The 16,049-nt window shown below is 35.6% G+C and overlaps 1 protein-coding gene across 10 annotated transcripts in view; it reads left to right on the top strand.

Annotated features, from left to right (window-relative positions):
* The window catches only part of FTO (FTO alpha-ketoglutarate dependent dioxygenase), a 258,747-nt gene that overhangs the window by 140,553 nt on the left and 102,145 nt on the right, over nucleotides 1-16,049 (top strand). For 3 of the 10 annotated variants that reach the window (XM_075161130.1, XM_075161127.1, XM_075161136.1), the window contains one exon: nucleotides 6,036-6,763. The exons of 6 other annotated variants lie outside the window; for them this stretch is intronic. In XM_075161130.1, the coding sequence (XP_075017231.1) occupies nucleotides 6,036-6,216 (181 nt within the window). In that variant the 3' untranslated portion in view covers nucleotides 6,217-6,763. Of the gene's footprint in view, nucleotides 1-6,035; nucleotides 6,764-15,184; nucleotides 15,359-16,049 lie in introns of those variants that run through there. One more of the 10 variants, XM_075161132.1, reaches the window with a different exon arrangement.

Raw genomic sequence — 16,049 nt, 5'->3', positions numbered from 1 at the left:
GGAACCGTGGAGTGAAATTTTTTTGTAGATACTTATTGCACTGAAAAGCTGAATTTTTTTTGACCTTTAAATGGTCATCTACCTGCAAAGTTAGATGACCTCTTGGGTCTTTCACTCCATCTTCCTATAGAGAGGCTGCCACAGTCAGGTCCATAGGTTTGAAAACACAATTCACAAAAATATCAGAAAAAGAATTTGTTAATGTATTTTCTGGTTCAAATAATAAAATTAAAAAAAAAAAAACAAAACATCATCTGTGATGAGGAGAAGCAAGACTTAAGTAAAAGATGATAAGGAAGTGAAAAAAATCATGAAAGAAAAATGCTTCTGTATTTTGGGAGAGGGAGAGCAAATCAGAAAATTCCTGAAGTAAAGCAACAGTACAGTTAACATATAGGTAGGACTTGGATGGAAATACAAATACTTCTGCTTGGGAGGGGAGTTCTTTCACCTGTGAATTCACGCCAACAGTAACATTTCAGAATAAAATCCAAAGCTAACTTCATATATTTCCTTAATGTAGTCATACATCTTCACTCAAGAAACCTTGAACCCAGAATAACCTTAGAATGCAATAAATGAAACTATCTGAATTTAAATCTCTCATAAAGTAAGTAAATTTCCGATGAGTTGTACTTGCTTGTAAATATTTGCATTCAATCTTTAAGAACCATCTTCAGGACACGAATTCTATACTGTGATTGCTGATATGGCGAGGAGGCATTTCGGTGCTTTTATTAAGACTCAGAAGGCCTTAATCGGCAGATCCAGGAGGAGGATTGCATGCACATACATCTGTCTAAAGATTAGTCTTGTCCAGTCCCTATTCTAGCATAACAGAAACCCTAAGTTATAAATAACATTATTTCTTCCCAGACTGTGGTAGTAGCTTGATGTCATCTTAATCACAGCGTAACTCTTCTTCCAGTTTTGGCTCTGGTCATGTTGCCGCCATAGTTTTTGCATGTGGAGCAGAGAAGGCCAATACTGAGCAATAAGTATACGCAAGAATTAGTAAATGCTTGTAATATTTGCACATAAACTTTGACAACCGTTCTAAGATTTTTTTGGTTCTGCAAAGCATCAGATGCTAACCTGTGTCTTAGTAGGCAAGTTGCATCCTATGTAGTAGGTTTCAGGGCTGAGCATTAAAATGTAAGCATAACAGACTTTTTTGTCTGTGCTAAAACAGGATTGTTACCTTCTATCAAGCGCAGTCTTCTGAATTCAGCTAAATTTTTCTGCCTTTGAGGTATTGATGAAAATTTTTATGCGTTCTAAAGAATTTTCCTTAACAGGTGTATATTAAACGATAGTAACTGTAATCCTTGGTTTAAATGTGAGGTACTCTATAGCAATTGATTTTTATAATTCTTTTATATAACGTGCTTGAAAGGGAAAAAACGTCCAATTAAGCTCTGTGCAAGTTGTTACATTTGGATTCTGTCCTGTAAACTTACGTCAATCAGGTTGACTAATCTGGAACTCTTTTCTGGAGATACCTGTAGCCTCATTCATAGCCTCATTAAGATTTCCTGTTTGCGGCATGTCCTTGTTGGTCTAAATGGTACGCAGCCGGTTTTTGCAGGCTAGTTTTGTTCCCAGTGAAGTCAGTGGCAAAAATTCTTTGACTCTTGTGAAGTAGATGGTCCATCACGTAAAAGTTTAAACAGGGAGATAAGATTGAAGGAGTATTAAACTGATGGAGTAGATACCTTTTTATATAAATGTCGTATTATGCTAGTTTATCAAATTTATATTTGAGAAGGACGCAAATTTAAAAATGAAATGTCACTATTAGGTAGAACTACCGAGCCTTACCAAGGGAATAGGTACCTTGGTTCTTGGAGTAACCCAAAATAACTATTGTAAGCTATTCTGGAAATATGTTAATTAAAATTTACTGAATGCCAGTGCATACATAATATTTCTAGAAGGTAATGATATATTTGCATAGAGTAAACTTTTGTGAAAAATAGTATGAAGTCCCTCCTTTGGAAGCTAATTGACATAATTTTGATACTAATGTTCTTTGAGTTAGTAGAAAATAATCTCTCCATTTCCTTAGCCCATTTTGTAAGAGTGAAGTTTCATTTCACAGATTCTAAAAAAGTCATGTAGTCTTAGTAAAAGTATGTGCTTTATTAGCACTTCTGTAAAGTTGAATTCATTTCATTAAGAGAATACAACTTTTTCTATGTTGTAAATATTTTCTGTATAACCATCAGGCTTGGATGGGACAGGTGAGTATTTTGCCTCACCGAGACTTTGATCTTCGTAGGTCTGCAAGCTAAAACAGATCTCAGTGTAACTTTGTTCTGTGGATATCCACAAGCGCACGCAATTCTGTTAATTTTAAAATTCTGTTGCTTTAAGTCTGCAGCTCTCGTATTTCATCTCGGTAAATAAAGCTCCTCCTGCAAGCCAGCCAGGAAAACATATGATACCATTTGCGATTGCAGAATGCGGCATGCTGTTCTTCTGTAATTATAATGGCCTGAGCAGTGAGGGGTTGGTTAGCCTTCCTTAGCAATCATTAATCTATCGAGTCTTAGTTACAGTGGCCCATCTTGGAGAACAGCAGTCCTTGGCGTGAGGCACCTTGGGCTGCGAGTTTGTTTTGAGCAAGGGATAGCCGTGTTTGTAACATGCTGCTGCTCGCTGGTCCCTCAGGAGTCTGGGAAGAGGTTTTTTCCTTGTCTTGATTGCTGCTTGCCCTCTCCCTCACTCTCTGGCTTGTCCCTTTCTTTCTCCTTGTTGTGAAAGTTTCTTTCTGTGTGACTGGGAGTCTGTTTAGCAGACCATATTGCAAGTGAAGGTGCATCGTTTGTTGCCTGATTTTGGCAACGCTGGGCAGTCAGCTGGGATGTAATTAAGACTCTGAGAACAGGCTGTCTTCTCCACAGGAAGGGCATGTTAGATGTTGCTGGGATTTGGGGCTGTCAGTTTGGCCAAGGCTGGAAACTGAGAGCTAGGGACAGGGATCTTTTCTTTCATTTATAATCCCTTTATGTACAGTGTATGCACTTGGCAAAGTTTACATATAACCTAGTGGCTGGAGCTTACAAGCCAATGCGGCTAAATTAGCATATGTTACATGTATATTTTAGTAATATTTTAAAGCAAGTGCAAATTTCCAAAGTGAATTATGCATGTATGACAGAAATAGGGTTGTGTTGCATTGGGTGTCAAATCCCACAACTTTTTGTCAAGACCACGGATTTTACATTAAAAAGGCAGAGAGACTAAACGAGGTAAAACAGTTTTAATTTTTAACAGTTTGGTCCAGCCCAAGGAACTGCTCTCTGACAGTTATAACTGACATTTGAATAATTGGATTAATTCAGAGAGGGGCAAATCCTGTATTGATGGCTGTGCTCGTTCTATATATTTTTTAACTTAGGGATGGAGCTGAATGGTTTAATTATTTAAAGGGCACTCGTGCAATATAAAATACTGCTGTTTTGAAACCTTGGTCTAAATTGAAGGAGGAAAAATATTTGCATTATTTCATTCTTAACATTTAAAGGCTTAAGGAAAAAAAATTATGAAACTTCTTGTTTTGTGCTTTTTAAGCCAATGTAAAGAAAACTGGGAGAGGTGGAAATTATCATTTGTGGCCCAGAAATGGAGATGAGCATGATTTAATTGACTAGATTCCAATCTTTTTTACAGAAGTAAAAAAGTAAACCCTCAGTAATAATCACATTGTGCTGCAATTGCAGAATATTCAATCAATGCTATTGCAAGAAGGTTCTCTTCAAGTTTTCTTAAACCAATAATAAACTCTTCTTTTATTCAGACTCTTTTTTTTCCATGAGAAATTGAATATTTACAAAAGTAAATGGTTTTACTGTGCTGAAAACCAAGGGTAGGAAGGCTAACTATTGTCAGAGCCAGTTTAGAACACCGGTTTGGTTCTGGCTGTTTACCCAGCAGGACATTAATAGTATTAACACTCAAGGAGAAAGTGTTGATTCACAGCTTACGATATTAACACCCTGTAAGTGAAGTATGAAACATGCCTATGAAATGCCACGGGCAGCTATGGATGCGTGTATGATTTTAGACAAGTGGAAGTGCTTTTGTAAAGGATTATGAAGTCTGCTTTGGTTTCGCTAGTTTATTGAAATGTTTTTATGTTGCAAAATAAGTAAATAACATCTTTCCTAAACATTCCCACCTGCCATACTGCATTTACGTATTACATCATCATAAATCTGCTAACGTAATTTTGTTTCCAAAAAGGTTTGTTTCAGCAGATGTATGTGTAAAGAACCAAGTGAAATGTGAAAGTGTGTGAACGAATTCTAAATTTGTACGATTAGATGACAAAGAAACATATTCTTTAAGTTAATTTTGTAATTGCCATCCTAAGGAGTTTCTGTACATTCCTGAAATGTTTTATCATTTGCTTTGCAAACAAGGCAGTCCAGGTTTCCTGTATCCAGACTAGCATTCCTCTGGGAATTCTCAAAGCCTTTTAAAATTGTGGGGGTTTTGGTGTTGGTTTTGTTTTGGTTTGGGTTGGTTTTTTTTTCTGGGGCAGTCTAAGGAAGTCCCAGGAGTGAAGTTGCCATCTGTCCTCTATATTAGAAGAATCTCCTATACTATGTACCTGATGTTCTTGTCCCAGAGATAAATGTTGATAATTAAAAGGACAGCATTTGTCCTTTATTCTGAATAAAAATTCTTTCTTATAAACAGCTACAAAACTTATGAACAATTTTTAGGTTCTTTAAGCTCATATTTTCTAGTCTGTGTGTCCCTTTTTTTTTTTTTATTGCAGGGTTTTGATAAGTATTGGCAAGTAAATTGAATAGTTTATTAATCTAAGCATGTGCATGTATGATTTAAGGAAGGCTTCAGCAAGGCTGAACACGGTAGAGTTGTAGATAAATTATTGTTATAGATAAGTCTGTCTTGTGGTAGAGAGGAGGGAAGGCAACGGGTTGAGAATAAGAGATTTATTTGAGCCTGACACCTATTTTGGGATTGTTTCCTCCATAAAAATTGCAAGTTAGAGACTCCACCTTCCCCCTTCAGGAAAGCAACCTACTTCATTCTGTGAACTTCCTTCCCCAACACACATTTGCCCAGGAACAATTCGGCATCTTTACACTTCAGCTGTAGCTCATTAGTGTCCATAGTTGCTCCCAGTGGTCCCTCCGTTCAGTGAAAATCATAGTGCATGCATGTTCTGAATACCAAGTACCTATATTCTGAATATCATATTTATGCAAGATTAATAATTTGTAAGTAGCATCCTTGTTTGTTGTTTTAATGCTATCTCCATTCGTGGTTTTAATACAATAATGTAAAGAAGAATGTGTCTATCAATAAGAAGAGTGGAAAAAAGAGTGCTGAGATGTTGCTATAATAACCTATTTTGCTGCTCTCCTTCCCCCATGGTAAGCAGCACCATGCCAGGTCAGACCAAAGATTTTTCTAGCTCAGTGTCATGTAATGCTGGACAATAGCAGATAGCAAAAGAAAAAAAAAAAAAGAATAAGGGAAGTATGTAGTGATTCTCTCTCTGGATATTGATCTAGCGCCAGTAATTTGTGGCTAACAGAATTTCTGATGCAAAGGTGATGATATCTTTGCACTTAATGGTCTGCATAGATACTTCTTTTCACTGAATTTATGCAATTATTTTTTATTTAAGTAGACTTTTAATAGCCCCAATATTCTGTTCTGAGCAGTTGCACTACGTACTAAAGGTTATGACCACACCCCACACCACCCCCCAAAAAAATCCCAAACCAAACACCCAAACCGAAAATCCCACCAAACCAAAAATCCTATCTGCTTTTGCTCATTTGTTTCTTTTATTAGCAAATAGTGAAAAGTAATTCCCTAGGTAAGTTTGTGGGTTGGTGGTTTTTTTTTTTGTTCGTTCATGATTTTATCGAGTTCCATTGCATCTCCCTTTTGTGATCACTTTTCTAGGCTGAACAGTCTTACTCTATTTAATCATTCTTCATAGAGAGTCCTTTCCATATCGCTCTTCTTTATGTCTTTCTTAATTGTAGGTTATCTGCTTTGAGGAGGGGAACCAAAACTCTTCAGTTCTTCATGCTTTGGCATCTAATCACATACAAACATCACCATATTCATATAAACGAGTTCATTTTTCTTCCTAGTTTGAATTTTTTTTTTACTTCTAATTTGTCTAATAGAGCCTATGTATTTTTTGTGAAATGTAGAAATTGACATAAAGATGATTAAGAATTATTATTGTCATAATAAAATGAAACAGTAGATGTTTAGCATCACTATTCAGATATAAAATTGTATCTTCATTTAATTGTGTGTATCATTAAGCATACAAGCTGGAACTGAAGTCAGATCAGAGTTTATTTACCTGCCTTGGGTAAAAGAACAAAGACGTTTATGATCTTTACTAGGCAGAATAGTGGTATTAAGATACCAGTGTACATGTAAAGGCACTTCAAGTATCTGTTCTAAACTGAGGTTACATTCTGTCTGGAATACCTTGGATATAGAAAACTTATGCGGAAGTTAAATTCAGGAGCTGTACTAGCAAGAATCCTCCTTATAAATAGGCCATTGAAGAGGTATCTAGATCTTTATATTAATATTTAGTTCAGAAGGCTTGTTTGTATGCAGTGACTCTCATTTCATTTTGGTGTCAGACTATCAGTAATCAGTAGTTTCATAATGACTCTCAAAAACTTATCTCCCGTGCAGCAGTTCTGTGTATTTCTGTCACAAGCAAAACCTTTTGTTAAGATAGCAACTGTTAAGTTTTAGCAACTATTAAGTTTTAGCAACTAAAGATTTCCTTTCAATAAATGTCTTTTTTTTAATTATATGCTAATTATATGCTAAAAATAATAATGATTTGTAAGGTGTGGAAATGTATTAACATTCATTGGTGCTTTCTTATTTGTTCTGATTGCCATATGTAGTCAGTTACTAAATTTTCAGTTAATCACTTTGTATTTCATATGAAGACAAATTATTTTGCATGGTCCTTAATGGCATAATAATAGTCAAATGTATGCTGTATATAGATCCAGCTATTCAAAAGGAAAGTGATTGACAGACAGTATGTTTAAAATGCCATAGCCCTGTGCCACTTGACAAAGAATGCAACATATCACATGTGCCAGCCTGCACCTTCTTTATATAGATAGGGCAAAAAAATAAAAAAAACTAACTTACTCAAATTAGAGGGGAAGCTGCATACACAATGCAGCATAATTCAAGCTGGATGTTGGACAAGACACGGGTTTTGTAAAAAGTTCCACTGGATTTTTGAAGACCTTGGGATATGATTTTTTTGTTAAGCCAAATCTTTGGTCATTTGGGGAACTATAAGTGAAGGCTAGTCTTGTTGCGCCATTGAATAGAAATGCCTTAAAATGACTCTGCATGATTGCTATGACTTTTAAACTTGAATACTCAGAAATTTTGAATTTCAGAGTTGATTGTTTGCATTTTTCCTTCTCTGGATTAAGGAGAGACAAAGAACCTAGATACCTAGTTCTACGAATGTGGATCCATTTCATTCCAGTGAGGTATCTTCATTGACGTGTGTGTGTGCCCTCTGGTGGTACAGCACAGCTATAAATCCAGGGATACGGATGGCTCCATGGTAGGTACCTTGTCACTAGCCAGGTCATGTATAAGCCTTCATAAAAGCCTTGATGGAACCTTACAGGAGAAAAGGCAAGCAGCTGTATGCTGAGTTACTTTAGGGTTATTTGTAGATCCATCTCCACCACCTGTCCTTCAAGTCAATAATGTCTAAATTAATCTTAGAAGCTCTTTTAGACACCCAGGTTTGAGATTGATTTCAAATATCCTACAATGGTTTTGCAGTTTACATCCTGGCTCCCAGGATGCAAAATTTATCAATCTTCCGTTTTTCTTTGCTTGAATTTGGTCTCATCTGTACCCACCTTCTCCCCCTCTACCGCTAGGGAGAGGTGTCAAGTCCTGAAAGAGGAACTAGTAATATGTGAACTGATTCTTAGAAGGTCTCACGTTGAAGAGGACTTCACGATCAAGTCTTAATGTTTGTATGGATTTACCTGCAACTAAAAATTTTGAGATTACTTTCCTCATGAGACACGAAAATTGTAGGAGGGAAATAAGACAGTTGTACACAGAAAGTAAAAAGAGCCTATATGTAAAGTTTAAAAGTCACTGCAAAAGAAGAGTATTTATATGAAAAAATACATATAGCAGTTTGTTTGTGGATGAAGACAAATAACAAACAGAAAAACTATGAAAGATGTGTCTGACAGGTAGAGTGTGTGTTTTAGAAGATATTGCTAGCAATTGCATAAAAACATGATGAATTCAAATATGGGACACAACTATAGGATATAGCATAACACACCTGATAATTGCTTCATTTCCGTAGGTGATTGCTGCCTAGCAATTCTGGGTGCGGTGAGTTTGCTACTGACATTATATGTACAAGAGGCATGTATTAGGTAGTGATAAGTGGATTATTTCAAATGTCATTCTCCAGCTTCTTAAGAGTTGCTTGTTCAGCTTCTGATACCAAGTTGTTGGTTAGTGTCTGTAAGGTAACAATCCCTAACCTTCCAGAGCGTATACAGAATTGTTAGTCTCTTTCTTAAAATCATTCTTTGCAGATTTTCTTTTATACAATGAGCATCTCTCTGATGCTATAATCTGATTATAGAAAACTTAATAAAGAAAAATCCTGTTCCCCAATAGCTACTAATGCATTAGGTTTTGTTACCTTCACATTTTTCTTTCATTAATATGGATTAAACTGTAGAGGGTTTCATTGCTGTTAATAGGCGGCACATTTTAAATTTTAGATCATTAACATTTAAATAGATTTTAATTGTTAAATGTAACAAATTTATGTAGGTAAAGATTCAATTTCTTCAATTAATTTACATTTACATGTTCAGAGATCTTTCGCTAAGGCTATTCTCATAAAACTTTAAGGGTCCCAGAAGGATATCTCTGTACTTTTATTCTTTTCATTTTATCCCTGCTACTCTCTTCATATTATGTCTTTGAAATTGCTAGGCTTTTTTCCATGTGCTATTTAATAAAATAACATTTCTTTTAGCCTTTTAGGCAGAGGTTTGTTTCAACAGGTTTATCTATAAAGAACCAAGTGAAATTTAAGTATGTGACTGAATTCTAAATTTGCTTTACAAGTTTGGGAATTGATCATCTTCTCCATTATGCACACATGGGAAAAATAAGTATCTGCTTGTTTGATGTAACATGCAAATCAGGCAAAGAAATGATTCCTGGGAGTACTTTTCCATCCCCACAGGTTCCAGAAGCCCAAATGTAAATAGGTAAAGTTAGTTTGGTATTTTATCTCATCCTCTAGAGGAAAATTCAGAAAGATTGTATTCTTATATATTCCTTGATTTGGGTCTGGCATTTCTCTGCAAGTCTATTATCTTGGATGTAGCCACTTTATATCTACATAGCATATGAATATATAGGATAAGTTTCTAGCAGCTCAGTAAAAAGTTACATGTTTTACTTTATCAAACTAATAAGTTAATATTGACATGCATGATGCCAAGATAAAACACAGTATAGAGCAAGGACAAGAAAGACGGAGGTGACGAACATCTGACTCTTATGAACAAGAGGAGGAATATGTCTTGCGATATTAAATTTTACAAAGAAGGGAAACAAGTTTTTTCATTTCCTTTGAAACAGCCTGATCAGTTCATAATTACGTATGTATGCTCCCAAATAAATTACTAGCGAAGGTTAAATGTAACACGTTTCATGTTACTATACGTTCATTGTGCGCCGTGAAGTAATTTTCTGAATTCCTTAACCCAGCATGCAAAAACAGGGACTCAAGGGATTGTAGAAGTTGGATCAGTCATTTAAAGTTTTTAAGTTGATAAGAAATTCACAAAGAGATGTCATGGACATGATGTGAGTTTGACGGTGGGGTCAAATCAATAGGCAGCAAAGGGTTTAGTATGTCGGAAAGGAAAAGTTAATAAGCTCTCTATAAAGGAACTGGTTATTTGAAGAGACGAGTGGACCAAAAATGGCTCATGGGAGAAGAAGGACCTGCTAGAAGACATGTGGAAGGGAATATCAAATCAATCTTAAATGCTCAGACACAAACAGATTTCAAGGATTGTGGGCACAGCAAGATTAAGGGCAATAAAGATGTAAAGGAGAATGGAAATGGGAAAGACACTAAAAATTTTCAAGGAAAGATTTACAACATTTAATGGAAGCGATTTCTGTGAACAAAAGGTGGACCAAGCTGAGGTGATCAGAAAGAAGCTGAGAGGAACTTGAAACAATGGTAGTAAACTGACATTCAGTGCATCAGGAGGAATGAAAATTGAAGTAAAGATTGAAGAGGAAGTTGAGATCTAAAATACCATTTTTTTTTTCACATGATAGTAAACATCAGTGTTTTGGGAGGGCTTTGCCAATAAGGAGTGAAAAGATGAGTGAGAGAAAAGAGAAGGAAAGATGGGGAAAAAAAGAGCTTGAACATGAAGGGGTAAGTTAGTAGTTAGTTGACACAAAATACGATCAAAAGGACACACGACTGGAGTATACTGACCATTAAGGAACAAAAGTGTATACATATCTTGAGGGTAACTTGCCTTGTTCCTGTGTTATGAAAGGCAGCTTGTGTCAGGAGGTGGAGTGTTTTTCTTGGTAGTGATTTATCCTGTCAGACAGTATTGATTTTAATTGTGTAGAAGGTATTACAGAAAAAAATGGCAGCTCCACTATGCTGGCGCTTACCGACTCATGGTTAACAGATTTCTGTGCAGAACTGTTGGCTTCAGTGCTGGCAGCATTCAGAAGTGTAATTACTGTTTGTGAGGGAGAGAAACTCACTTGAAAGTGTGATGACTTGGTAATTGAAAAAAAAAAATAATTCTTCACTGGGTCGGTTTCTTGACTTTTTGATAATCATAGTCTTCTATGTGTCCCTCTCCAAAAAAAAAAAAAAGAAAAAAATTTACAGAGCTATATATTGATAGAGGAAATAGAGCTAGGTTGGAAAGTCATGTAAATTATCTCAAAACATAAAAACAACAATTCAAAAGAAAGGATATTTCCCCCACAGAGACAAGAATATGAAGAAGTTTTATTCAGCATTTCAGTGAAAGATTTGCATTTCTATGATTTATGATTCTACACCTGTCCATCACCAAATGCACACATGATTTTATACCTTTGATTCTGAGTTTAAGACAGGAGAAGACAATCTGATTTCCAAGAAGGAAAGTCTTTCATATTAGAGCATCACGTTAGTCTTGGGCTTCTGCTAATGTGAAAATAAGAATATTTACTGCTGAGGGACTGAGATCTACACATAAAATATCTATGAAGGAAATAAATATTTTAAAATGCAAGCACTAAAGTTGTATTGGCACTTCAAAATAGGGTCAGAGGCTGGTTCCTGCTTCAGAAGTGTCAGTGTTCTAATGCGTATTACTGCATACACTGAACCTTTCATGATAAAGTAACTACTGTTGCTTTTTTCCAATGGAAAAAACCGAGAGTTCTTTTTTATTTCAAAAGATCACAAGATTTCTATAAATAGTAATACAGGGCTTCAGTATTACGTGAAAATGGAAGTTTTCAGAAAGATGATTTATTTTATCCAGACCTCACAGAAGAGACCACCAAAATTACATCTGCCTGGCAAGTTAATTCACGTTTCTTTTAACGAAGATAATTTCTTTAAAATGAGCAAAGAAAAAGCCATGCTTCTGCAAGATAAATGTATCTTTTTTCCAGTTGATCCATGTCTAATACCAAAACATGTAAAAATGTACTTCAGCCTGTATGTACTTAGTGCACAAAAGGAGAGGTGTGCAACGTTATGTATTTGGAAGCCAGGAATCTCTGCAATCTCAGCAGCCTGCTATCATCAGCTAAGACTCCTGTTTGTTCTAGGTAGCATAAAGGATGCAGAAGGAGACCAAAGCTTTGCTTCAAAACCTTCTTGCACCTAATGTTGGTGATGTTGTTTGATCTATCTTTTTAAGATAGACTACTAATAATAGGACTTTCCAGTAGTCCTATTTCCTTCTGATGTACCGTGGCAAGAGGGAGTACTCAGATCTACTTCCTGACTTTGCATATTCCCCCCAGTTGGTTTGTGCCTTAACAGTAGAATATGTTTTGGTTTCAACTTTTGGTTTTAAGGTCATATTTTTGTACAGAATCAAAGTGTATATTATGCATTAAGTAATTGTCTGTAAATATTAAACCTCTGGTAGTGATGTCTGGATGCATAAAAGCAAGAGAATAGTAGACTATTAATAAAAGCAAAATGAAGGAATATAGATTTTAAGGACCCTAAATGGGAATTTCACTTGGGTCCTGAGCTCGACATATACTGACTACCTGTAATTAAATGCTGAGCAATCTGAACTTGTGTTGACCTGGTTGGGAACTGAAGTTGTTTCAAATGTGTCTCCTATCACTTTAACAACCCCCAAGTTTCTGTTGGAAATTACATATGGTTTTGTGTAAGTGGGAAGGTTAAATAGCTTGTGCTCTTTACTTAACTTGTTCTCCTGCCTTTAAACTGCTGGCAGATGAAAAATGTGTTCAGCTGTGCTATTCCTTAGAATTTGCTGTAATTCAGGATTAAAATTCCAAGACAAATAATGAGAGGACAAGAGGTGTGGTTTATCAGGGAGTGGCCACCTCAAGTCAAACTGGAATCTGGTTAGACTGCTGCTGCTTGCGGTGTCAACAAAACAATCTCATGGAAAAAAAGCAATTCCTAGATGGAATTTGGATGTTTGTAGATATTCTTTTTAAGCAAATAATAACTTTAGAGAACATATATGCATATGCAAAACAAACTGTGTGGGTTGTGAAAACTGGTGCTTGAATTTCCTACTAAAATGTTTTAAGGGCATTTGTTAGGGTCCGCCAGATTAGGGGAACATAGAATCGTAAATTCAGGTGTTTTATAGCTAATTATCTAAGAGGCAACTAAATAAAATTCACATCTCGGGAAAAGTGAAAATAATGTGAATTTGAACATTTCAGTAAGTTCCTTGGTGCTGAAGAGCTGCTACCTCTATCACTTCATTGTGTGGAAGAGTCATGTGTGTGAGTGTCATTGTCTTTTCTTTTTCTAACAATGCAGCAAGCGCACATTGTTCTTGCCCCAATGCGTTTCTAAAGAGGACAAAGTTTAATTCAAGTCAACCAGTAATAAGTGGCGTATGGGTACTGAAGGCATCAGTTTAACTTGAATGTTTACATTGGCATTATTCTGAAAAAATATTCAATAATATCCTTAACTGTTTATTTAATATAAAAATAATTTGTTAGAAAAAATTGACATGCTTTTGCATGTTCCAACAAAGCTCCGCTTGTCAGCTTGTTGAACCTTCATCAGTCATACAAACCTAACAAGTAAACAGAAATGTAATAGGATACAAACAACAGTCTCTAGCAAAGTGTAGATGTACACACAGAACCTACATAATAGCTGCTTCATGACAGGAGATACAAATTTCACTCTCTTATATCCACCTACAAAAGTCTGTACAATTGGCTTGGAAAGACAAGCATGCAGAAGGCGAACTCTAAAAAACAAAGTGTGAACAAATAAGGTAATTAAAAGATAGGATTTATTGCAGATAAAAATGTATGATTGCTTTTTCCCTGCGTGGTACTCTAATAGAAGTCACAGCTATTTGCATGTCATGGAAATGTTACCGCTATCTTAAGCTCCTGAGAGTGACAGTAGGAATATGGAATCCTGCATTTGTACTTCCTTTTCCTGACTATCTCACATACACTTAAATGTGCCTTACCAATGCAAGTCATCCTTTTGTACTTGTGTCCAGGCTTTGAAATTTTAGCCCTTTCTGGTAAATGTGTTTGAATGAAAATTAGATTTATTTTCCCTCAACATATTTTGATTAGTCACCCAAATTCAGCTCTAGTGAACATATGTTTGCATAGAGATAAATAGAAATAAATATGGTATCTCTTCTGAAGACTGCAGTTCTCTGCTAAAAATAAAAAAGCACACTCTGATTGCACTGTTAGGACATGATTTCTGAGTCCAGCCAGTTCAGACAGGTCTGCCTAAAACTATAATCAAGTTGATTGTATTGCATTGGTATTCTAATTTCCAATTTGGGATTTTGCTACATAATCTCTAGTAGAGTATGTCTAATCTTTATGAGACCCAAAGTCTTTGTATAAACTCTCTGAATTTTCCTCCATGTGTGTCTGCTAAACTGAGATGTGTCTTCTGGCTGAGTTGTAGAGACATTAAATTACTGAGTAAATCAATACAGCGCTGTTATGTCACTGTATCTTTTTCAAAGACCAGCTCAAATTTTGTATGCTGTAGCTTTGATCCCTTTCATTTAATTCTAAGTACACTTGTTATTATAGTAACTGTTGTTTGTATGTTATTTTAGCTTTTTACTTAAGTAGCTATTTAGCAATTTAAATGAAAATGTAATTAGGTTACATCTGTTTTACATGCATGTAATACCACGCAGATGTAAACCTATATTAAAACCATATTTTCTTTTTGGCAAAAAGACATAAGAATAAAATTGTAGCAATCATGCAATACATCTTTTTTTTTTTTTTTTTTAATAGTGTACACAAGATGTATTCCAGTGTTTATGTTGTGATGGTAACAGCCCTTTCTATTTTATGAGAGACAGCACAGGGAGCTAACTGGTATAGCCTTTTATTTTAGTTGTACAAGGATAAGTACCCTGTTATGCTGGTGTAAATCCAAAGGAACTCCGTTGAAGTTAGTTAAAATTCCTTACCAAACTCATCAGTTTCAATAACTGACTCTTTCCGCAGCCAAATTCCACTCCAAGGATCTCCACTGCAATAAAGAATCTTTGTGGGTTTACACCATTACGAATGACAGTGATGTTTGGCTTTCAATAGCTTTATTTTAAGGAAAGATGAACTTCTTGCTGGACTGATCTTACGAAGTGCTGAGTGCCCTCAGCTATTGTTGACTTTGATAGGGGTTTTTTCTATGCTCTGGAAAGAGAGGTAAGAGGTATGGATTCAATTCCAGCTTTCCCTGAGTCTTTGTATAGGTACTTAGGGAAGGTACTTGATGTCTCTGTACTACTTGTAATCATAACACAGGATTTCTCCTGCCTTATTTGTCCTTTTCTTTTTTTGGCTGTAGGCTCTTCATGGCTGATTACTACTCTTTGTTTATATGGTGTCTAGCACAATATCAGGATTGTGAGTAGTGTCCGTTGATACAGGTATGAGTCAAGTCCTAAGTGAAATAGATAAGTGAATTAGGGTACCTGGCAGTTCCCTAAAGATGACTAGTATCTTTTAAGACTTTGGAACTTCTTTGGAATAGCTAATTTGTCTATCAATAGACTAAAATTATTAAGCATTAATATGTTTATTCTGTCGTGTAGTGCACAACTTTTTGATAGTATAATGCCTTGAAACCTGCGTTGATAAGGTAAGACTTCTTACTCATTTAGTTTTACTTATGTAAGCATAAGTTCAAAATAAACTATGTATATTTTATTTGGAGCAAGGGTGTATTTTAGTAGACTTTTATTGTTTCAATATATTTTTCTGTTCAATAACTCTGCCTTTTTAGAGAATAGTTGTGAAGGACGTGTAAGAAAACCAGTGCATGTTTTTCTTCTTACTTTTTTCCTATGAACATTCAAGACCCTGATTCTACAACTGTGAACGTAAGCATATGAGACTATGTGGAGACCGAACCAGAATATAAATTCAAATTTATTCCAGTTCCTTGTTATTAAAAACTTTAGGGCTAAATCTTGCTGCTCTTAAGTGTGAATTTGGCCCAAATAAGGACTTCAAGTTTGTCTCTGAAGAGTATTTAAATGGGTAATTTGATGCAAAAATGATAGGAAGCCACAGAGAGTCAGTATTATGGTATTGTTTCTCAGTCATGCCTGATAGCTCTGCTACAGTTTACGTTTGTTACAGAGTTTGTATTTCAGGAGTGTGTAACTTAATTATTCTGAATGAGCCGTAATGACCCACTCAAAACAATT

This window comes from Calonectris borealis, chromosome 12 (assembly GCF_964195595.1).
Source record: "Calonectris borealis chromosome 12, bCalBor7.hap1.2, whole genome shotgun sequence".
Taxonomy (NCBI): domain Eukaryota; kingdom Metazoa; phylum Chordata; class Aves; order Procellariiformes; family Procellariidae; genus Calonectris; species Calonectris borealis.
This window is presented reverse-complemented; position numbering and strand designations above follow the sequence as displayed.